We start from the raw sequence: 24718 nt of genomic DNA, 5'->3' as shown, positions 1-24718 counted from the left end.
GTCTGCACAGAAGGCAGCGGCTTTCAAAGATGGGAAAACGCTGTTGCAATCAGCAAATCTGCAAGTCCATTTTGATGCAGGCAGGGAATTTATCCTCACCGTATGATGTGGGGCTTCTCATTTAATGGAGGATGGGTCCAAAAAACCCATTGGTTTTGCATCTAGGACACTGAAAGGGGACATTCATATTTGGAAAAAGAGGGTCAAGCTATCATTTTTGCAGTGAACAGATTCCATCAGTACCTCTATGGATGTTCGTTCATCATATGTACTAATCATAAGTCACTGATGAGTTTTTTTTCAATTGAATCAGAATGTATTCCTTCCTGGTCTCGCAAGAACACAGTGCTGGGTGCTTACATTGTCAGCCTATCAGGCCAATTTTATGCACAGAACTGGAAAAGACAGCAGCAAATGTAGACATGTTGAGTCATATCCCTGTTCCGGATTTACCATCCAATATTGTGTCCTCCTGAGATAATTTTCTTACTAGAAAGGGGAGAAGTGTTACAGATTATTTAGAGTACAGTGTTCTTATTAGCTTTTTGAATTGTTTTACTGGCTGTTGAGGGTTCTGAGCATGTGTGCATTTCAGAGGGCTTTTCACTCTGCAAGAGTGGCCTGTAAGCAAGACCTATTTTAATAGTTATTATTATTGAGTTATACATTATTTATATAAAGATAATTCTTTAAATATATACAACCACCTTATTTGTAGTCTCAATTTACCACACTTAACCTTAATTTAAAGAAGTCTGTAATATAGAATTAAGTTTTTTGGTGTATTTATGCCAATAGATGGATTGTAGCTGGTTACCTTTGCAGATGCTGCATAGAATCGGTAGGCAGAAAGTAGAGGATGGAAAAATATTTCAGGGCTTAATTATATACCTCCAAGATTTATACTCATTTCCAACAACTTGCAATGTACCAAACAAGTATTTCCAACCCATTTAAAGCAAAGCTAGCTATCTGAAGTACAAAATCCACTTACTAATTCCGGATACAATTTTTTATCTCCAAACCAGTTAATTAGATATTCCAGTGCGTTAAATACAGTGGGCTGGAAAAAAAAGAGCAAAAAGACAAATCATGAACAGTCTTGCGAAAGGTCCAGTGAACAGAAATAAGTAACTGAAGCTGAATCTGATACAAGTAGCACTTGTGCACTCCTACATGATATAAGAGATTTAACAAGAATTTTTCAACTATTGACTAATATGTTAAAACTGGCAAGTGATTTAAGCATAATTATCCCATTAAGAAATCACATGATGCTGGCTATTACTCTTCTGACCATTGGAAACACCACCAATTAAAAGTAATTAGATATTGGTTTTGATTTTCACTTAGTATATAAACAAACATTCAATAAGAAACCAGTACCATGAAATGAACATTGAATCAAAGATAAAGAGATTTTTCCATTCATGAGAAAGATCCTCAAACATTTTGTAATATTTACACACTTTAACTTGTTCTTTCATATCACTGGGGAACTTTATACATGCTAAAAATATTGATGCTAATGGTGTATTCATTTTAAGTTTTCCCTTAAGATAAAGTATTGTTTATTTAGTTGCATGGTTATTGCATCTCTTCAGTCGCAGACTTCTTATTCTTACTCTCATGAATCAAATGCCAATTCTGATGTAGCACCGAACCAGCTTTATTAACTGGTTTATGCCAAGGTATAGGTGGGTGCTTCAATAACTCGGTTAGGAAATGGGAAAAGACAGCCAGGAACCCTCTACTTACTGAGAATCCCAGTCGAAAGGCAGTGCGTGCGAGTGCGTGATTCAATTTAATAAAACAGCTCTGTCATATGAAAAAAAACACACTTCTGGAATAATAGGAGTGGGGGAGCCAATACACCCACCTATGGATCAGCTACTAACTACTTTCAGAATAGAGTTGTCATGGATTAGAAGTCTAAGCAGAAAAGTCTCTTTGGAAATTGTAACAGTTTATTAAATGAAAAACCACCTCCTTGGAGATACTTGTGCTGAGTCTGAAAATGAACTTTTATTGTAGGTAATTCAGGGCGCTGCTTCACCCTGCAGTAAAACTGCATTTTCATTAACAGTTTTGAAAGAATGCTAGAAGTGTTCTAGTATTTGAGTTCCATTTTTGTTTGTATTTGCATGTTTGACCAGGAAATGATTATAAAGTATAATGAAAACTGCATTATAGTGTTGCTATATTACATACGAGTTAGGAGGAGTAGGACACTTGGCCATTCAATAAGATCATGTCTGATCTGACTGAAACCTCTGGTCCACTGCTTTCATCCTCTTGTTTATCAAGAATCCATCTACTTCTTCCTTGGGAACATTCGAAGACTCTGTTTCCACTGCCTTTTTCAGAAAGGACTTCCAAAGACTGACGACTGAGCAGAAAAAAATCTTCACATCTGCCTTAAATGTCTTATTTTTAAATAAAGATTCCAGTTTTAGATTCTCTCAAGAGGAAACATCCTTTCCATATCCACCCTGTCAAGACTCCTCAGGATATTTCAACTAAGTCACCTCTTGCTCCAGCAAATATAAAGCTAATCTGTCCAATCTTTCCTAACAAGATAACCCACCTCTTTCTGGTACTAGTCTTGTAAGCCTTCTCTGAATTGCTTCTACCGCATTTAGATCTTTTCTTAAATAAGGAAACCAAACTGTACACAGTCCTCCAAGAGTGTCCTGTTACAAATGAAGCATAACCTCCTTAGTTTATTCAATTTCTGTCACAATAAACTATAACATTCTATTAGCTTTCCTAATTACTTCTTGTACCTCCATACTAGCCCTGTGATTTATGCACTAAGTCATCTTGATCACAAGATCTCAAAGCTCTGCATCTCTCTTAATTTATTCAATAGGATTCCTTCTTGTTTTTCTTGCCAAAATGAACAGTTTCACATTTTCTCACATATTCCATTTGTCAGATCTTTGCCCACTTCCTTAACATATCAATATCCCCTTAGTCACAACTTATAACTCATTGCTGTAACTGAAATATAGAAAGAAACTGATGTAAAATAGAACAAAAGAGGGCAAGATTATTGAATGCCAACATCACAAACAAATCAGTTACTTTGCAATTACTCAGATAATGAAACAGTCCATGTCCGCATGAAGACAGACCTGGATAACATTCAAAGTTGGTCAAATGGCAAGTAACATTCAAGAAACGAAGGCCAGATAATGATAGACCATCTCCAAGAAGGAAAGGCTGAACCACCTCCCCTTCCCATTCAGTGTATTATAATAGTCAAATCCTCCATTATCAACCTCCAGAGGGTGACCACTAACTAGAAACTTAATTAGACTTGCTACCTAAAATGTTGTGACAATAAGAGCACCTCGGAGGTGGGTTTCCTGCAGCATCTGTAACCATCCAGAAGATGCCAATCAGGAGTATGATGTAATATGCACCACATGCTTGGTCAAGCGCAGCGCCAACTACAAAGTTTGACACCATTCGAGCCAAAACTGTCTGCTTGGTTACAGCACAGAAGCACATTCAGCACATTGTCTGTGCTCCTCTCTCTCCTCATTGCTGTATAAACCATGAGGCCACAAATTGAGTATTGCTTGCAATTCTGGTCATCTGAATATTGAAACGATGTAATTGCAGTAGAGGGGGCATAGAAGCAATTTAAGGATGTTGTCAGGACCAGAACATTGCAGCCTTGAAGAAAGACTTGATAGGATGGAGTGGTTCTCCTTGGAACAGGTACAAGGTTATGAAGAGCCAGCATTTGGTGGATGAGAAAGACCTATTTCCTTTAGCCACCCAACCCTTGTTCTCCATTTCTCTCTCAAGTCTATAATTTCCATCTATTCCCTGCTGCCCTATCATCCACAGTTTGTGGTTTCATAGCCATTTACAAAAGTTGGCTATCCTGAACAAAACAGTCTGTCGCTGGGTGATTTCTGATACAATCTAATGACGTATTGCAGCAAATATTGCTTTGGTATGGTGTAATTATGTCCTTTAAGGTCAGTATATTAGTCAGCAAGGTTCGGGGCATATTCTAATTTATTTGTTCGGCCAATTAAAAAGCAAGGCCAGATTGCAGCTTGGAACCATAAGACATTTGTTGTACAATTTATATGTTCTAATGCACCTTTTAAAACATGATTAGTCTATCTCCTATAGCATTGCTCACACAATGTACTGTTTTAAAAAGAATGAGGTCTTATGTTAAAGAAGAATACAATATTCTGCTAAGCCGCAACAGTATTCCTTCAAGGCCATGTGATCTAATTATTTTAAGCATATAAAGTTTACGTCTTCCTTGGTTTAGAAACTTGTGGTTAGATTGCATTTGCAGCTCAGAGAGCCATCATTTGAAGATTGTTAGATCTTGAGACCATAGACATAATGGCACAAGTTCTGACCTAAAGTTAAAGTCAGCCTGTGCTTACTGCTAAAAAAAAAGCAAAAAAAAAATCTGCACATACCTGACTCATTCTGCTGACAATACTCAACAAGGGAGGAAATCCCACCTGTAAAACAGACCAAAGATATATAGCAACTTGAAACTTACTGTATTAGTTGATTTTGGTCCAATTTTCAAAAGGAAAGCACAAATCTAAATAATAATGAAAAATTTCAGAAGTATTTGTATGTCCAAAGCAAAAAGCACAGAAGTACAAATTGCTAAACACTACAAATAAAGATTTCACAGATTCCCAGTTCAGTCCCAAGCAGGAGAACTGTTAAGATGCATAGGTCCAGAATTTATGAATGATTAGGTCCCGCTGTTTTGGTAGGGACTAAAAGGGTCATGAATCCATTGTGATATGCAGCAAGCTTTGAATGTGGTTAGGTGGGGTGAAGAGCTGAATTTCTATTTGGAGGTACACTGACATGTGTCACAATACCTAACTGTATTGAAGCTGCTGCCACACTGGAATAGTAAGGAGACTCGAGAAGACTTTTACTTGGAGTTTCTGCTGTGAAATCTGAACGACTGCAGCAAGATGAGCATTCTCAAGGATGGGAGGAAATGGACAGCCTCTCCTGTTAAGAAGCAGTGCATGACGAAGATTGAGGAAACCAACAAAAGAAGTGTGGTCCCTCCAACCTTCTCAGTTCAACACACCTTGCAGCTCCATTCATTTCACTCTCTTCTGAATAGCCCAGCGCTCACCCTGATCCCATTTACTCTCGCACCTATTCCTTCGTAACCCTCCCCAAATGTCCATCCACCCAGCTACAGCAGCCATTTCTAACACATAATTCTTCTCGTATAACAGAGCACTAATCAGGGGCAAGCAAAGACCTGTGGTGGGGTGAGAGGGGCAGTGGCCCACCAGTGGTCACTTGAAATGTGTGCCCACTTATTTCACTAGGAAGGAGATCTTATTTGTCAGCAGCGACATATGAAAGCCCAAGCCTCCTGATGCTCATATATGTTGAGAGAATGGATTCCCTGCCTGTCAACTGTCTGGTGGCATGGTAGCACAGCGGTTAGAACTGCTGCCACACAGCATTAGGGACCTGGTTTCAATCCCAACCTTGGGTGACTGTGGAGTGTGTACTTTCTTCCCATGTCTGCCTGGGTTTCCTCCTACAGATCAAGGATGTGCAGGTTAAATGGATTGGCCATTCTAAATTGCCCCTTAATGTTCCAAGATACATAGGCTAGATAGATTAGCTATGGCAAATGCATGGGGACGTCATGATGTGGATATGCCGGTGTTGGACTGGGGTAAACACAGTAAAAAGTCTGACAACACCAGGTTTAAGTCCAACTGATTTATTTGATAGTAAACTCACAAGCTTTTGGGGTTAGTCCCTTCGTCAGGTGAATGGACAGTTCTGGCCTCAGAGCATATAAAGCACAGTTTACAGATTACTGATTAGAATGCGAATCTTTACACCTAACCTGCTGTTCAAGTCTTAAAGTGGCTAACAATGTGAGTGGAAGGAGCACTGATCACAGGTTAAAGAGATGCGTATTGTCTCCAGACAGTACAGTAAGTGAGGTTTTGCAAACCCAGGCAAGTCACAGGGATTACAGATAGAGCGACATGAACCCAAGATCCTTGTTGAGACCATCCTCGGTCTCAACAGTGACCACAATACCACACAACCCTGCCACAGCAACCTCTGCAAGACATGCCGGATCATTGACACGGATGACATCATCACACGTGAGAATACCATCCACCAGGTACACGGTAAATACTCTTGCAACTCGGCCAACATTGTCTACCTGACACGTTGCAAGAAAGGATGTCCCGAAGCATGGTACATTGGGGAGACCATGCAGACGCTACGACAACGGATGAATGAACATCGCTCAACAATCACCAGGCAAGACTGTTCCCTTCCTGTTGGCGAACGTTTCAGTGGTCACGGGCATTCAGCTTCTGACCTTCGGGTAAGCATTCTCCAAGACGGCCTTCATGACACACGACAGCGCAGAGTCGCTGAGCAGAGACTGATAGCCAAGTTCCGCACACACGAGGACGGTCTCAACAAGGATCTTGGGTTCATGTTGCACCATCTGTAACCCCCGTGACTTGCCTGGGTTTGCAAAACCTCACTTACTGTACTGTCTGGAGACAATACACATCTCTTTAACGTGTGCTCAGTGCTCCTTCCACTCACATTGTCGGCCACTTCAAGACTTGATAGTTGTAAAGATTCGCATTCTAATCAGTAATCTGTAAACTGTCTGTGCTTTATATGCTCTGTTCACCTGACTAAGGGACTAACCCTGAAAGCTTGTGAGTTTACTATCCAATGAATCGGTTGGACTTCAACCTGGTGTTGTCAGATTTTTTAAAATGCATGGGGTACAGGGATAAGGTGGGGGAATGGGCCTGGGGAAAATGCTCTTTGAAGAGTCGGTGCAGGCTTGATGGGCTGTAAGGCTTCTTTCTGCACTGTAGGGATTCTATTAACGAAAAGACTCTCACCTGGCCTTAGCTAGAGTTTTTCCATTTCACTGATCAACAGCTTACCAACCTGTCAGTTCACTGAAGAAGCACTCCTTGCTGCACACTCACCTGGTTGAGCTGAACCTAGCGAGTTGCTGACAATGCAGGAAAGCCAGAATGTTTGGTTAAAACTGTAATTATCTATTAGAATATTTAAATTACTTACCCAGTAGCTTTCCTCTCACTTTCAAACTCTGGGTGAAACCTAAAAGTGGGTGGAATGATGTTGGGATGCCAGTCTGATAAAGCTTTTAGGGGATTTAACTCCCCACACATACCCTTGTTTGAAAAAAACTACCCGCCTCTCTGTCATCCTTGAAGTCAGTAGTGAAACTAAGTTTCTTAAACAATTTTTTTTTGCCTGTATGTACTCCAAACTCCAATTTACTTCCATGCTTTACGATCTTTTGCCAAAAGTGAGAGCTATTTTGCAGCTTAAATTGCTGCCTTTTACTATGGCAGGCACAGCTTTCTGTTATTTCCTCTGACAGTCACATTATCTTGGCTCCTTTTGGTGCTCACGCTTAGCATCTGTCACAACAAATGTTCCAGACCCACACACTGAATGTAAAAGCGTCTGCGCTTGTACTGATGAATAAGCACTGCGGCTTGTGATTGCCAAATCTGGTTGAGGGTCATTTCACAACAGACCTGCTACTACATTGGCAAGATACATTTGCCATGCAACACATATGAAGAGCATCCAAGTGCCGCTCTTCTACTTTTGATATGCATCCTTCTTTTGCAGCCATAAAACAAATACATCAGCAGCTGGCACCAGTAATTTGTATTTGCTGAAAGGCTCAAATGTTACTGATGCCAGATGTTCAATTAATTCACCAAAACTTCAGTAGCATGCCTTGCAAAAATCCCATCTACCTTTTGCTTTCCCAAGACCCATTTCAATTCAACTGAACAATTGTTATTATTCAATATCACTGGTCATACAGTACAGTTGTGAATATATAGCAAGTCATCATATTTCACAAAGCACTTTGTTTTAGTTATTTCTATGGGTACTGATTGAAGTCATGAAGGATTTTGTTGATTTTTAGGTCAATACTTTGTCCCCAGTGACAAATACATACAAATCCCTCTAGAAATATATTCCTATATGTCTAAAAGCACAAGATCTGCGTCAGGATTACTAATAAATATAACCGAACTGGCACTCTGGTCTATCAAAGTATCTTTCATCAGTACAACCTTTTCTAACAATAATAATGATTTGTCCCATTCTTTTAACCAGTTTGGTGATGATTTTGTGAAGATTCAAATATTTAATCAAATTAAGATGGAAACTAAAGAAAGATTTCCTTAAAGTGGGCTTGAAGGCTATATTTGTTGAATTCTAACTTTGTTACTCATTTATTCATTAGCATATGGAATTAGTAAAACTTCATGACAAAGCATAAATGAAACTGAAAGCAATGCAAAAACAAAAACTGCTAAGCCTCGGATTTTTATCAATTCCAAGAATAAGAAATCTAATCTATTCAGCACAAAACAAACAAAGATCTACTTGGTAGAGCAGCTGAATTCCGATTGTGCTATTTATATGTACATAATGAAAATAGTCACCTGCACATAGTCAATGCCTGGATTATCAGGCTCATTTGTGATTGGTGATACAGATGAACCCAAGTACAATTTTTGTCCAAGACAGAACTTCTTCCATCCTTCTTCATCATCAAGTGTTGGCTGTAAAGTTGACAGGAATTTCAATTAATTCAAAAAAATGTTTTATCATCTCTTAAAAAGATGATAGTTTAACCTTTCACAGCACACTGAGCATACCAAATAAATGAAACCATTCAGCTGTCACTAGATGGCAGTAAGATATCGCTGAATAATGTTTTCTCTTCATAACCAACAGTGCTTCTTGTGTTAACTTTAGCCAACCCATACTTCACACAAAATAACACATCAAGATTATATCTTCTGCAAGAAAAGATCTGCATTCACCTATTGGTCCCTGTAATAAAGCACGAGAGATGGTACATGTGCCATAAACTTTTATAAGTTTACAAATTTTTACAATTATAAAATGTTTATGTAAAATGTCAGAATGACAAGGCAAAGTATAAAAAAAAGTCTCTCAGCTCTTAAATCAGGAATGGCTCCCAGCCTACAGGGAAAGAAGGCAGGAAACTAGTTCAGTAATGGAGAAGAATGAACGGAAAGTGAGTAGGTGTAGGCTGGAAAGTAATCCCTGTTCACATCTTGTTGATTACTGCACTTAAAGACAGAACTGATATGGATGAATAAGCCTCACTTGTTTAAAGCTCTGGGCTGTGCGTCTAATTAACCAAGTAGTGGACCTGCTTCAACTCATTATATTATGTAAACTATTTCAATCACACACTCAGTTTATAGCAGTTGTAAAATTAACAATCGTCTTTCCCTGCCTTCCTGTAGGTGTTGGCTCTTCACAAAGGTAAAGCTGCGTGGGTGCTAATCAGCCTACAGTAATTCACCCAAATGATTATTCTTCACATACAATCCTGGTCAGATAGGATAGGAATTAGGCAGATTATTCAATGGTGGAAGGCATCACAGCCAAATTCAAAACTGTCGTCAACCTATATCTTCACGAGTCCTTAGCAATTAGGAGTTGTATCGCAACCCTCCTCCTCCACTTCCATTGTATATCAGCTAATTCAGTACACACTGAGGACTGAACCTGTGTGCATTACATTAACTAGCGGATTTTAAAACTACCCATTTCAACAACATTTGAAGGAATGTTTAAAATAAAATTCTATTTACACGTATCTAATTTTAAGATTTGTCAGTGTCACTAATTAGGGGCAATGCTCATGACCCCAGATCTGTCTGCATCTGTTTTGTTAGAGGCAGGGAGCAAGGAAGCAAACTTTCATGCTGTCTCCTCATTACCACGATTGTACCACGTGGTCTAGTGCAACCCACACTACTGACTGGCTGCACGTGCAATATGGATCTAAGAACATGCAAATGGAGCACTGTTTCCTAGACACTCTGTAAGCTGCACTGCAACACCAGCCTAAAACAAAAACAAACAGATGCATTTAAAGTGATGGAAAATGGAGCACCAGCTTAAGATAACGACTTCCACATTCACAGATGCTACCCTGAAGGCATGGGAGGAGAGAGGCTATTCTTCCAAGAGGCTAGTAGACTCTAAAGAAATGTCCTTGTAAGAGTGTGGGAGCAGGTAGACAAAAAGGTCAATGTTCAGAGTCTGGCCAAGAAGACATGGTAGCAATGCAGAAAAACGTTTAATAACTTAAGTTGGTCTTTTTGGCATAAATGGGTCTTTTTCTGATAGGCAGGCAGTGACTAGTGGGGTACTGCTGGGTGAGCTAGGACTCCAATTATTGAATTAAATATTAATTATCTGGAGGAGGGAACTAAATATATTATCTCCAAATCTGCAGATGATATAAAGTTGGGTGGTAAGGTGAGCTTGCAGGAGGATATAGAGATGCTTCAGCATGATTTGGACAGGCTGAATGTGTGGGCATATGCAGTATAATGTGGATAAATGTGAGGTTATTCACTTGGTACCAATGATAGGAAGACAGATTATTACTTGAATGGGTGTAAATTGAGAGAGGTAGATAGATACTATGTGAGAACTTAGTGTCCTCACGCATCAGTCGCTGAAAACACGCAGGTACAGCAGGCAGTAAAGAAGGCAAATGATATGTTGGCCTTCATAGTGAGACGATCTGAGTACAGTTAGAGAGATATTTTGCTGCAACTATACAGGGTGTTGGTGAGGCCATACCTGGAGTATTGTGTGCAGTTTTGGTGTCCTTATCTGACGAAGGATGTCCTTTCTATAGAAGGAGTACAGCGCAAGTTTATCAGGCTGAATTCTGGGATGACAGGTCTGTCATATGAGGAGCTACTTAGTTGGCTTGAATTGTATTCATTGGGGTTTAGAAGAGTGGGAGGGGGATCTCATAGAAATTTATAAAATTCTAACAGGGTAGATTCAGAATGAATGTTCCCGATGGTGTGGGAGTCCAGGTTGTGGTTTGAGGATAAGGGTTTTTAGAACTGAGGTACTGAGAAATTTCTTCACCCAAAGAATGAATGTGTGGAATCCATTACCATGAAAGTAACGGAGGCCAAATTATTTTCTGATTTCAAGAAGAAATTAGATGTAGCTCTTGGGAGTAAAAGGTCAAGGGATATGGGGAGAAGAGGGTGTGAATTTTTAAGTTTTATGATCAGCCTTGATCATAATGAATGGTACAGTAGGTTCAAAGGGCAAAATGACCTACTCCTGCTTCTCGTTTTTATTTTTAATACATCTTCACATCACCTCTCATAGTCATAACTACCAACCTGTCAAGCTGCCCAATGCATGACATCCCCATCGCTCACCCCCACCTGCACTTAATAGCACTCAGCATTGACTTCCAAAATTCACACACACAACCTCTCCCATACATTTCTCAATGAAAGCTGAAGAAGAGTCAAGACACAAAATGTTAGTTCTTTTCCCGCTCCACAGATGCTGTCAGACTTGCTGAGACTTTCCAGCCTCTGCAATATTTTGCTTTTAATTTTCCAATGATGCCAGCCTCATACCCAAATTTCTGCCTCCAGAAAGTTTCAGCTTTCACAAACACAACACCCAGACACAGTCAGAACAATTAAACATTCTGCCCTCTCCTTTGAAGTAGGCAGCAAAAGGGGAGATTGGGGATGATGGTTTGGAGAGTGCCTCCATCACTTTATTCAATCACTCAAAATGCTGGCAACAGAGCCTGCAACATCCAATGCTGCTGAGAACATTGAGGGAATGGCGAGTTAAAGCCTTATGCCACTTCTCAACTCTACTCTCACTTTTCCTTCATACTGAAAGATGCCAATTCCTCAAACCCACCTTCTGCTTTTTTATTTTTAGATACCCAAGGTCTGCCACCTGGACAACATCAATAAAACCGAGAGGAAAAGACAGACAGCCCTATGCCAGTAATTAAGAAGCACTATCACTTGATCTCACAGTCCTAGCCATTGGTATTGCACATAGTTTAGAGGTATTTAGGAGAGCTGTGGTGAGTTCCCAGGCATACAGCTGGATCAGCTTACAAGCTAGTGAGATTGCATGTGTTCTGCTGCAAGAGACTCAAGGATTTCAATTGGGCAGTGTGCTGCAAAGCCCTAACTTTGATCTACATCAAGATGCTTGGTGTATCTGGCAGGTCTGCCAGATGGTCTGTTGTCACTGTCAAGGAGCATGAAGCAGTTTGGTAGAGGGCAATGTGCTGAGCTTGAAGCTCATTCTTTCTACTAAAATAGTGGCCAACTCCATGACTGTACTAGCAGACCTCACTGATGGGAACTGTTGTCTCAACTTCTACTGTAGAACAAATGGAAGCCATCCAACGTCTCACTTCTGCAGTGGAAACTTAGATGGAAATCAATACTTGCTCCCTTATTGGCTCAGACTACTGCTATGAATGCAGTAGATACCAGTGCTCATAGCAATATGTACAATGTAACAGCAGCCCAGCAATGAATTTGCAATCCTCTCTCAAGATGACAGTACTTCCATCACTATTTCACCGCCAGTGGTTTTGATGTCACCTCTGAATCACCGCTATTAATGCCAAAGTAGTCCAGTCCAAAGTCAGGCCTTCAAGGTCCAGGTTGTTCAAGGACACAATGGAAGGCCAGTTGCAGTTTTCCCCACTGATTGTCAGCATTTCTCAACTAGCTACGCTTCAGCCATGATAGCACCGCATAGGAAAACTAGGAATGGCAAAAGCACATGCAGGAATCAGGTGAAGGTAGAAGAACAGCTCTCTAAACCCTTGTGGGGATGGTCTTCTGCAGAGACCAAATGCTATATCCTTCTGCATCCACTACGCCATGTCCCAGTCAAGTTTCAGAATACAAGGAACTACCACCAGAGCATAACTGGATCCTCTGTCTTCCTGGCCTCCAAGGACCAAAATGCCAAAAACTTAGGCCAAGTTTGTGGAAATAAAGTAAACTCACATGTAACTTGCTGATGACACCAAGATTGGTGGAATGGCAAATTGCGCGGAGGGTGTGGAGAGTCTGCAGAAGGATCTAGATAGGCTGGGCGTATGGGCCAGGAAATGGCAAATGGAATTTAATGTTGGCAAGTGCGACGTGGTCCACTTTGGTAGGAATAATGGCAGGAAGGACTATTACTTACGTGGCGAAAAACTGCAGCAGGCGACGGTGCAGAGGGACCTTGGGGTCCTTGTGCATGAGTCGCAAAAACCCAGCCTGCAGGTGCCGCAGGTGATCAGGAGGGCGAATGGGATGCTGGCCTTCATAGCGTGGGGGATTGAATGTAAAAGTAGGAGGTCTTGCTGCGGCTGTATAGGGCATTGGTGAGGTCGCAGCTGGAGTACTGTGTGCAGTTTTGGTCACCGCACTTACGCAAGGATATTTTGGCCTTGGAGGGAGTGCAGAGGACGTTTACTAGGCTGATACCGGAATTGAAGGGGTTGAGCTGTGAGGAGAGGCTGAATAAACTAGGCTTGTACTCGTTAGAGTTTAGAAGAATGAGGGGAGATCTCATGGAGACATATAAGATGATGAATGGGATGGATAGGATAGAGGTGGAGAGACTCTTCCCGCTCACAAAGGACAGTAGGACTAGAGGGCACAGCCTCAAGATAAAGGGGGGGCGGTTTAGAACGGAGTTGAGGAGGAACTTCTTCACTCAAAGGGTGGTGAATCTCTGGAATTCTCTGCCCGTTGAGGTGGTGGAGGCTACCTCGCTAAACATTTTTAAGACGCGGGTTGATGGGTTTCTGATAAGCGAGGGGATTAAGGGTTATGGGGAGAGGGCAGGAATGTGGAACTGAGCCACGACAGATCAGCCATGATCTTATTGAATGGCGGGGCAGGCTCGAAGGGCTAGATGGCCTACTCCTGCTCCTATTTCTTATGTTCTAACTCATTAAAATTATCCTTTAAATAATATTATTGCAGGGCACCATCTTGCGGCTGAATGCTTGGTCTTCGTGAAGTGACAGCCGAGTTTGTCCAATGGACATACATGGTCCAAATTTGGTAGATAGGATCATCTCAGCCAGTCGAGCCATATGACGTTGCGATAACACCGAATCAGTTGCTTCTGGAGCAAGCAGGAGATGCTCAAAAGATGGCATGCCATGTCAGAAACAGCAGGGGCATAGCACAAACCAGCAAAAGGGCACAGTATAATGTTCAGCGACATGTGGAAACCAAATTCATGCCTACAATTTATTTCCCAAAATGTCAAATTCAAATATTAATTTATTCTGGATCTGAATTATTATTTTTATTTAAAGTGGACTCATTATTGAAAATTGCAACAATCATCTTTTCCTGCATGTATACAATGCATTAATAGGATAACAAGCCTTTTTGAAGACATGACCATAAAATTTCCAATGCTACTCTTTAACTCTCATACACCAATAGAAAGGTGTGTTTGATCAGTGCAAATGACGTACCAGCATTACATTACTGTCCAAAGGCTGTGACTTCCAATGATTCCTGTGTTTAGCTATACTCTGGGGGAAAGAGAATAAAATAAATGCCATGATTCTCAAAGTACAAGGACCATTGTATTGAAAAGAAAAAAGAAAAGAAATCTGCTAGAAGACCAATATATTACCATAAAATTGTATTTTCAGTTTAGCGTTTAGTTCACACTGATGTTTGGGGCTACATTCCATATTCAAAGCCTATATTGCAGCAATTCACATTATTCTCATGCTCCATAACACAGAAACATCCCAATTTCTACACAATTCCAATGTGCACAATTTTCATTTTGGAATTACAAGTTCAAATATCCAAATCAAATGCTATTTTTGTGAGCTTTCCTACATATATTTTTAAAATTGACTGAAACTGCATGTAATTTCACTTACTTGGGCATATACTAAACACTTTATAACTAGAAGTTCATAGAAAATGCCATTAAATTACAGAAATAGTCACCTGGGGATTAGAATGCGCTAATTATAAGTCAGGCACACAACGAAAAGCTTATTTTAAATGGAGCATTGCCTGCTGGCTGGAAAATTAATATTCCTTAATGTAATTCTGGACGCATTTTCACCCCAGTAAGATTCCCAAATACATAAAAAACATTTTTTCGAAGCAAATAGGTTACCTGTCGAAGGACTGAAAAATTTGCTACTTGTTGCTGCTGCCATCGGAGACTGGGAGAAAATCCTGCAGGGGCAGGTTGACATCCAGACAGCTAAAATATATATATATGAATGGAATTATGACAAAGTGTGCAGCATGTACAACATGATAAACTATCTATACTTTAACTTAGATGAATGCAGCTGCATTTCTACAACAAAGACATAACAGATGGGTTAGGGAGATGGATTTCTCTTTTCCACAAGTGAAAAGATAACTATTACTTATTTGTTTAAAACTGTAATGGAACGATTTCTGATGGGGAGATGCTGGCTTTGATCTGGGATGGGCACAGTAAGAAGTCTCACAACACCAGGTTAAAGTCCAACAGGTTTATTTGGAATCATGAGTTTTTGGAGCACTGCTCCTTCATCAGGTTGTCATTCATTCTTCTCTCGAGTCCAAAAGGAAGAAAATGTCATTTATGTAACTGGTGTAGAGTGTCGGTTGAAGGTCCTTTGTGGTGAAGAGGTCTTGTTTGAACTTGTGCATGAGGATGTTGGCATATTGGAGGTGTGAATTTGGTCCCTGTGGCTGCTCCATGAGTCTGGATGAGGACCTGGTTGTCGAAGGTGAAGACTTTGTGGTCCAGGATAAGCAGATGAGTTGCAGAATTGCATCTGGAGATTGGCAGTTGTCGGTGTTGAGTATGAAGGCTGTTGCAGCAATGCCGTCGTCATGAGGAATGCTGATGTAGAGTGTCGAAACATCCATTGTATTGAGGAGTGTTCCTGGGTCAACTGCTCCATGGGTGCTGAGTTTCTGTAAGAAGTCCACAGTGTTGCAACGGAAGCTGGGGGTTCTTTGTACGATGGATTTCAGGATGCTCTCGATGTAGCCAGAGAGGTTCTCACACAGGGTCCCATTGCCTGATCGGATGAGATGGGTGTGTTGGCCTTGTGCATCTTCGAGGCGCAATAGAAATATTCAACGCATGGAGTATGTGGGATGAGAACATGTAGGGTGCTCTGAAGGTCTGGATCAAAGGTCTTGATCAGTCCGTTGAGGTGGTGGGTTTGTTCTTTGGTTGGATCTGCAGGTAACAGTCTGTAGTGTTCCTGGTTGTTCAGTTATTGGTACACTTCTTTGCAGTAATTCATTCTGTTCAGTCTGACGGTGGCCCCTCCTTTGTCTTCTGGTTTGATGACAATGTTACAATTGGTCTTGAGAGCACGGTGCGTTGTGCTTGGATGATGTTCAGGGCTGCCTTATGAGTGCGTCTGATGAATCTGGCATTGCCATCTTATCTCCACTTCCCTGATGAAGGAGCAGTGCTCCAAAAGCTTGTGATTCCAAATAAACCTATTGGACTTTAACCTGGTGTTGACAGACTTCTTACTGAACCATTTCTGGTTTAAGAAAAATTGATTACCTAAGAGGGCAACAAGATAGAGGTTGCATTGCTGACATATATGACAAAATATTAATTGGGGTTCTGCACAGTGCATTTTGAATAATGGTTTAGTTATGTTTAAATTGCAATCCACAATGCATTCTTTAACAGGGCAACTTAATTTTGGTTCAAAACATGTTTATAGAAAAACATTTTGGCAATTTTGATAAAACCTTACATAATTTTGAATAAGGTTATTGCAACTAATCACACAACAACAAAAATACATTTTAAAGTTTGCAAAACCAATTCAAGGAAAAACATGCATCTTATTCAGCACAGTCCTGTAAAGATGTGCAAATTTCACAATGAACTAGATTCTTGATATGGGCAACATGCAAGTTCAGCTTATGTTCAAAAATGTACACAAATTGGACAATTTCCATTGAATACATTCAAGACTGAGTTACATATGTGATCAGTAACTGAGAAACATAGGAGAAAGAGCCAAGTGGACTCCTCCTGCAAGACTGCTCCACCATTCATAAAGATCACGGTTGGTCATCCAACTTTCTCCTCCCCCATAACCTTTGATCCCATTTGCCTCAAGTGCTTTATCCAGCCACCTCTTGGAATGCATTCAATATAATGGCATCAACTACTTTCCTGTGGTAACAAATTCCACAGGCTCGCCACACTTTGAAGCAACGTCTCCTCACCTCCATCCTATACGGTCTACCCTGAATCCTCAGACTGTAACCTCTAGTTCTGGACTCCCCCACCATCGGGAATATCCTCACTGCATCTACCCTGTCTAGTCCTGCTAGAATTTTATAAGTCTCTGTGAGATCCCACCCTCATTCGTCTGACCTCTTTTAAGGTCAAACCAAATAAACAAACTCAAGTTAAACCAGGACAAGGTAAAAGGGGCAGCTCCCCAAAAGAAGGTGGAATAGCCCAAACAAAATCTAAATACAAAGGAAACTTAAAAACGTCAAATTAAAATGTGATTATTAAAGTCAATAAGGCACCCCAGCCCCTGCAGTGCCCAACAGGCGTGGAAGGCGTCAACTGCGCCTGTGGACGCCACATGCTCCCTCTCCAGTGATACCTGACCACGAACATAGCCGTGGTAGAGGGGCAGACAGTCAGGATGGACGGCCCCCTCGATTGCCTGGACCTGAAAATGGCATGTTTCGCCAGGCCCAGGAGCAGGTTCACAGGGAGGTTGCCATCCCGACCCTCCCCTCTCCGCACCAGGTGTCCGTAGATCAGGAGCGTGGGATTGAAGTGCAAACAAAACATCAATAAAAGGTTCAACCTAAAACACGAAACATAGACATGGTACTCCAGTTAAAACAATCCTAACCCTCATACATCAGTCCCGCCATCCCCGGAATCAGCCTGGTAAACCTTTGCTGAACTCCCAAGAGCAAGAACATGCTTCCTCAGAAAAAGGAGAACAAAACTGCACACAATACTTTAGGTGTGGCCTCACCAAGGCCCTGAATAGTTGTAACAACACATTCCTGCTCCTGTACTTGAAACTTCTCGCAATGAAGGCCAACATGCCATTTGCCTTCTTTGCTGCATGCTTACCTTCAGTGACTGGTGCACAAGGACACCCAGGTCCCACTGCACACTCCCCTCTCCCAATTTACAGCCATTCAGATAGTAATCTTCCACCTTGTTTTTGCTTCCAAAGTGAATAACCTCACACTTATCCAAATTATACTGCACCTACCATTAGCCCACTCATCCAACCTGTCCAGATCATTCTGAAGAATCTCTGCATCCTTGACACAGTTCACCCTCTCACCCAACTTGGTATCATCTGCAAACTTTGAGATGTAACAATTTTGTTCCCTCATCCAAATCATTTATATTGAGAATAGCTGGGGTTCCAGCACCAATCCTTGTGGCACCCCACTAATTACTGCCAATTTGAAGAGCACCCATTAATTGCTACTCTTTGTTTCTTCTCTGCCAGTTTTCTGTCCATCTCAATACACTTCCTCCAATCCCATGCACTTTAATCTTGCACGATAATTTTTTGTGCTTGCTTTCTGAAAGTCCAAATATACCACACTTACTGATTCCCTTTTGTCAACTCCACTAGTTACATCTTCAAAAGAATTCCAACAGATTTGTTGATTTCCCCTTCATAAATCCATGCTGACTCTGTCTGATCCTGCCACTGCTTTCTAAATGCTCTGTTATGAAGTCCTCGATAACGGATTTGAGAATTTTCCCCACTGGGAATCTTACTGGTCTATCTCCCTTTTTGAATATTGGAGTGACATTTGCTACCCTCCAATCTGCAGGGACTGTTTAAGAGTGTATAGAATCCTGGAAGATGACCACCAATGCATCCACTATTTCTAGAGCCATTTCCTTAAGTACTCTGGGATGTAGATTATCAGGCCCTGGGGATTTATCTGTCTTCAATCCCACCAATTTCTTTACTAATATTGATCTCCCTCAGTTCTTCCCTCTCACTAAATCTTGCATTCTTCAACATTTCTGGCATCTGATTACAGAACCAAAATATGTATAATCAGTTACTCGGCCATTTCTTCATTCCCTATTATACATTCTCCCGTTTCTGTCTGTGGGGACTTGCATATGTTTTCACCAATCTCTTTCTCTTCACATATCTACAGAAACACTGTCAGTCTTGCGCCCCCTGCAAGCTTATTTCCGTACTGTATTTTCCCCTTTTTATTCAATCCCTTGGTCCTTTGCTGAATTCTAGACTGCTCACAATCCTCAGACTATTATTTTTCTTAGCTAATCTGTATGCTTCTTCCTTAGATTGGATATTTTCTCTAATTTCCTTTGTAAGACATGGATTGGCCCTCTTACCCATTTTGCTTTTGTGCAGACAGAAATAAACAGTTTATTGCTGTTCCCTCATGCGTTCGTTGAATGTTTGACATTGGCTACCCACTGTCATCCCTTTAAGTAACTCTCCTCAATTTACCAAGGCCAACTCACACCTCATGTCCTTAATTGCCTTTATTAAGATTCATACCCTAGTCTCTGGATCAATTACTTCATTCTCCATCTTGATGAAAAATTCTATCATGTTATGGTCACTCATCCCCAAAGGGTCTCGTACAATTAGACCATCAATGATTCCCTTCTCATTACACAATACCTAGTCTAAGATGGCCTGCCCTCTAGTTGGTTCCTCCATATATTGGTCAAGAAAACAATCCCGTAAACATTACAGAAATTCCTCCTCTACAGCATTGTGGCTAATTTGATTTGCCCAATCTAAGTACAGCTTAAAATCACCCATGATCACCAATATTCCCTTATCACATGCATCACTAATTTCACGTTTAATGCCATTCTCAACCTCACCATTGACGTTTGGGGGTCTACAATATAACATCCACTAATGTTTTTGCCCCTTGGTATTTCACAACTCTACCCAGACTCCATGTTGTCAGAGCCAATATCTTTTCTCACTATTGTGCTAATTTCTTGTTTAACCAACAGTGCCACTCCACCATTTTTTCCTTTATGCCTGTCCTTCTAAATACTGAATACCCTGGGTCATTCAATTCCCATCCCTGGTTACCCTGTGACCACATCTCTGTTGGGAGTCAAGGGTTATGGGGAACAGGCAGGAAAGTGGGGTGAAGGCCACAATCAGATCAGCCATAATTATATTCATGACGGAACAGGCTCAATAGTTTGAGTGGCCTACACCTTCTCCTACTTCTTATGAAGATGTCTATGACAACACAAAGACACAAAACTCAAAGTACCAAGGAAAAAACCTCATATCCAGATGAACAACTTAGTTAGAAAAACACACACTTAGACAGCAATTTATCTCCTCGTCAGTCAATTCTAAAGTACTGTTCAATCAATAGGTCAGTTCTGAAGTGCAATCACTATGATTAAGCAAGCAATTTGCACACAGCAAGGTCCAACAAACAGCAACTGAATAGGTGACTAGTTAACTGATTTTAATGGCAACGGTAGATGGAAATGACCAGGACACAGAAAAATTCATAGATGTGTGAATAGTCATTTAAGCAGATGTAACATCTTATCCAAAAGGCAGCCAATCTAACATTGCTCTACACACTCAATACTACAGAACAGTGCGTTAAAAATATTTTTCCTGGAAAAATTCCAAAGATGTGCAGGTCAGGTGAACTGGCCACGCTAAATTGCGTATTAGCATCCAAGATATGCAGATTAGGTAGACTGGTCATGATCTACGCACGTAGTTATGGGGTAAGGGCTGGTAACTGGGCTTGGATAGGGTGCTCTTTCAGAGGGCAGGTACAGACTCGATGGACTGAATGGCCTCTTTTGCATTGTAGGAATTTTATGATTCTATGAAATTAAGCTAATTCTGCTTTGATTTCTATTTAAAATATTGTTCATTATAAAGACACACAAGTTTTCACTGTCAATCTCATCTTTCCAATAAGTTTACTAGTTGCATTAAACCAACACTACAGAGCCAAAAACAGACATAGAACCTAAAAAAAAGTCCTTAAAAAGACAGATCCTAAAGTTTTCATGTAATGTATCCAATTATTGTACTTACTGAAACATTCACAGTCTGATTTCTTTTCAACTTTCTTGGGTCAATTTTTGCCACAACTACTTCAGGACATCTTGATGCTTCAATTCTGAGAGCAAAAATTGAGATACAACCTCTAAATTATAACTTGTAGGTTAACCTGCAACTGAAGAGGTTAAAGCAAAATCACACCATTAAATATTTCTTAGTGATATCCATTTTAGTGTTGCAGCTGAATGTCCATTATCTACATGCTAATTGTCCACCATGTTACAGGATAAAACCATGAGAAATTGAAGCACCATGAATCTTTAGCTACTTACAGTGCACATTTTTATTCCTGTTTCTGGAGTATTGCTATTTCATTCATGCATGGCCATATTTTGGCATCTGATTTCTATAATCCACCTTTGGAATGAGAAGCAGGAACTTTCCCACCATGTTATCAAGAATCTACTGTTAACTGGTCAGGATGCATTATATATTGGGTGTTACTTTACTTCACAAATATGATACACTTTTTAGCTTTAGCATGAATTTGTATTATGTGGCATATTGGACTGTTAAGAGTTGAGAAAGGTCAAAGTTATACTTAACATAAGTTAGGCTGGACTGCCCTTTTCGCTTTTAGGATATTTAACCTACTAAGTTTCTCACCCTTATATCTCCATGGGCAAGCATCAGCCACAACAAAGCAAACTGACTACTTCCCAAGCCTCTATCAATGCCACGAGGTTGACAAATCGTACCAGGCACAAACCGAATTCTGCAGCAGGAAAGTGGATCTAAATCCATACTTTAGTACAGCAGTTACAACTCAGGTTGCACAGCAAAATAATCTTTATTGGCCTTGTATTTTACTTGCATTGTATGTGAAGTTATATCAAACATTTAACTGTAATTTAGTCAACTTTTTCACTTTTACTTACTGGACTCTTTTCAAGTATTCTTGGGGTGTTCTGGGTGGCACACTTGGGTCAAAGTCTTCAATTGTATCCCAATCATCTACAGGCAACTGCCTGGGCATCAGATCTTCTTCAAAGTTCATGGCTGTCACATTTTGCCCACACCGATTAAAAAAGAGAAAAACAAACATTAGGACTACATTTGATTGACCGAATAGTCACAAAATTAATGCCTCATGAAAATTAAACGTGGATGTGAAGATTTATCACTGAGGTACTTCAGAAGAGGAAGACTATGAATCATCATTAATGCTTCTAGGTACATTTCTGACAACGCAATCCACTTTTTTGGTCATGGTGCATTTTTGGATTAGTTCATATTTGAGAAGTGCCACCATTGCAAAGATGCATAATACATGTTGTAATTATCTGACTACACTATTTAAAGAATCAGGAACTTCCTATTCTGTAGTACTAAAGATTCTGCACATGATTGGGTGCAAATTTTACTGAAGATACTACCTGTACTGTTTCATCCATCTCAAAAAAAAAGGGTTGATTGAAAAACACACTTTTTTCTGTAACTCAGCAAAATTCTCTAAACCTTGCATCAATAATTTATAGGGGCATAGCTATAAACAGAAATAAATGCACGCAACTATCTGCTGTTATTGCCTCCAAAAGACAGGAAATGTGTAATTTAAAAAAAATGCTGGAAATACTCAGCAGGCCAGGCAGCATCTGTGCAGAGAAACAGAGTTAATGTTTCAGGTCGAGATGACCCTACGTCAGAGGTAGGATTGGACTGAGTTAAATAAATAAGTCACTCCAAATTGTTTCCTTGTGCGGATTCTGGTAATATGGCTGCTGAATTATGAAAAGTAATTTATTTGCAGGGCACCATGACGCTTCTGCAAGATGTGATGAGTTATTATGCAAATAACAAAGGTTCACAAGCCAAGGGGGGCACATTCTGCATATTACTGAGGCTGAAAATTAACTAAAAGCAGTGAGTACAAATCAAAGAATGGGAAAACCAAACAACATACCAGCAGTAGTGGCAAATATTATAAAAAAGGAATATTGTATTTAGTAAGATCCCCTGAGGAGTATTTAAACTGAGGGGCTGGGGGGGGGGGGGAATATACTTTGAACAGAGTTGGCATGCTTATCAGCAACAGAAAACTAAACTGATTGAAGAGTTGGCGTTAAACTCTGGATCAGGAGGCATTCTGTGTTATTGCTAGATTTCTTTTAGATTCCCCATCCAATTACAGGGGAGTGACACACTAACTCAGGACACGGGTTTAGAGTGCTGTGTTGGTTATACAGAGACTGCTCTCAGTAGTGACCAGGCCTTTAACCACACTCTCTCTCTCTCACACACACAAGCTGCAGCTACTCACCCAGCTCACGCTCAGTACCCCGTCCAACGTCACATGACAACTGCCAACCAACTACCGCTTCCCCCATGCAGCACTTTTAGCCCATCAAATAAACAGCGTGGTAATCTATCTGACGGTACCAAAGAAACCCGCCATGTTAAACTGCCACCGGTAACGAGTCTTATGTCCCAATAATCGCGGTACACCGATTTAACTCCAATACCCAGGAGGCAGTGCGTATACTCCGCACGCGCAGTGACGGCAGACGGTACCGCGACTGCGTAGTGAAGATCACAGTTGGTGTAGGAGAAGTCATTCGACCTGTAGTGGCCGCTGTGGTTCTTCGAAGGAACAATGTACTTAGTGGCAGCCCTCAAGGATGATTTGGAAATGTTCCCGTTAGTGAAAGCTGGAGTTTGTGTTATTGCAATTGAAAAGGAATGATTTTACTCACATGATGTGTGCTATGTTCACTGCATTTACTGTAGCCTATTAGGGCAGTAATAGTGTTTTTATCGGGATTTGTTGTTCTATTTGTTGCAGTTCACAATAGACTTAGCTATAAATAAAATAAGTGGGTGAGATAGAGAATTTGTTAGTCAGGGAACGGGACAGGTGTTTCAGCAACTGTAGATGTGACTCCAGGATTGTATGTTGTCTCCCTGGTGCCAAGGTCAAGAAAGCCACAGAGCAGCTGCAAGATATTCTTCCCAGTGAGGAGGAAAAGCCAGAGCCTGTGGTCCACATTTATATCAATGACTTAGGAAGGACAAAAGAAGACTGCTTCTGCAACTAATATTTGGGGAATTAGATAGAAAATTAGCAAGCAAGGTCTCAAATGTAGTAATCCCCCGATTATTCCAGCTCCATGTGTACAAGTGAGCACAGAAATAGGTGGAAAAGGTAAATGAATGTCCAGCTGGAAAGCTGGTACAGGAGGAAGGGCTTTAGTTTCCTGGGACATTGGGACTGGCTCTGGGGAAGATAATGTCTGGACAAGTTGAATGAAGTTGGGACTGATTTCCTTGCAGGCTGTTTTGCTAGTGCTGTTGGGAGGACTTCAAACTAACTCAGCAGGGGTGTGAGAACCAGGAGAAATATTATCAAGGAATGCACAGTACTGGGAGACGCGTATAGCACTCATGTAGCGTCATACAGTGTAGAAAAGGCTCTTCAGCCCAGCTAATCTACACTGACAGTATTGATCATTAATGGTGGGCTAATCCCATTCTCCTGCACTTGTCCTTGAATATTATGATGTTCTAAGTGCTCATCCAAGTGCACATCATTATTCCTACAAAACTCATGTCTAAACTCCATGGCCTGGGGCTTGGCTCTTACCTCTACGACTGAATCCTTGACTCCTAATCCACAGACTGCGATCAGTAAGGATAGGCAACAACACCTCC

The 24718-nt window shown here is 40.8% G+C and overlaps 1 protein-coding gene across 2 annotated transcripts in view; it reads right to left on the bottom strand.

The window, feature by feature from the left end:
- Positions 1–23536, bottom strand: part of gemin2 (gem (nuclear organelle) associated protein 2) — a 34627-nt gene extending 11091 nt beyond the window's left edge. The window contains exons 1-8 of one of the 2 annotated variants that reach the window (XM_080202801.1): positions 23331–23536; positions 21949–22069; positions 21044–21128; positions 15097–15186; positions 14429–14488; positions 8532–8651; positions 4461–4505; positions 995–1063 (exon numbers count right to left, since the gene is read on the bottom strand). In XM_080202801.1, the coding sequence (XP_080058927.1) occupies positions 995–1063; positions 4461–4505; positions 8532–8651; positions 14429–14488; positions 15097–15186; positions 21044–21128; positions 21949–22069; positions 23331–23397 (657 nt within the window). In that variant the 5' untranslated portion in view covers positions 23398–23536. The remainder of the gene's footprint in view (positions 1–994; positions 1064–4460; positions 4506–8531; positions 8652–14428; positions 14489–15096; positions 15187–21043; positions 21129–21948; positions 22070–23330) is intronic. The other variant, XM_080202802.1, reaches the window with a different exon arrangement.
- Positions 23537–24718: the final 1182 nt, after the last annotated feature.

The sequence above is a fragment of the Carcharhinus amblyrhynchos genome, chromosome 14 (assembly GCF_965287045.1).
Source record: "Carcharhinus amblyrhynchos chromosome 14, sCarAmb.v2.hapA, whole genome shotgun sequence".
Lineage (NCBI taxonomy): Eukaryota > Metazoa > Chordata > Chondrichthyes > Carcharhiniformes > Carcharhinidae > Carcharhinus > Carcharhinus amblyrhynchos.
This window is presented reverse-complemented; position numbering and strand designations above follow the sequence as displayed.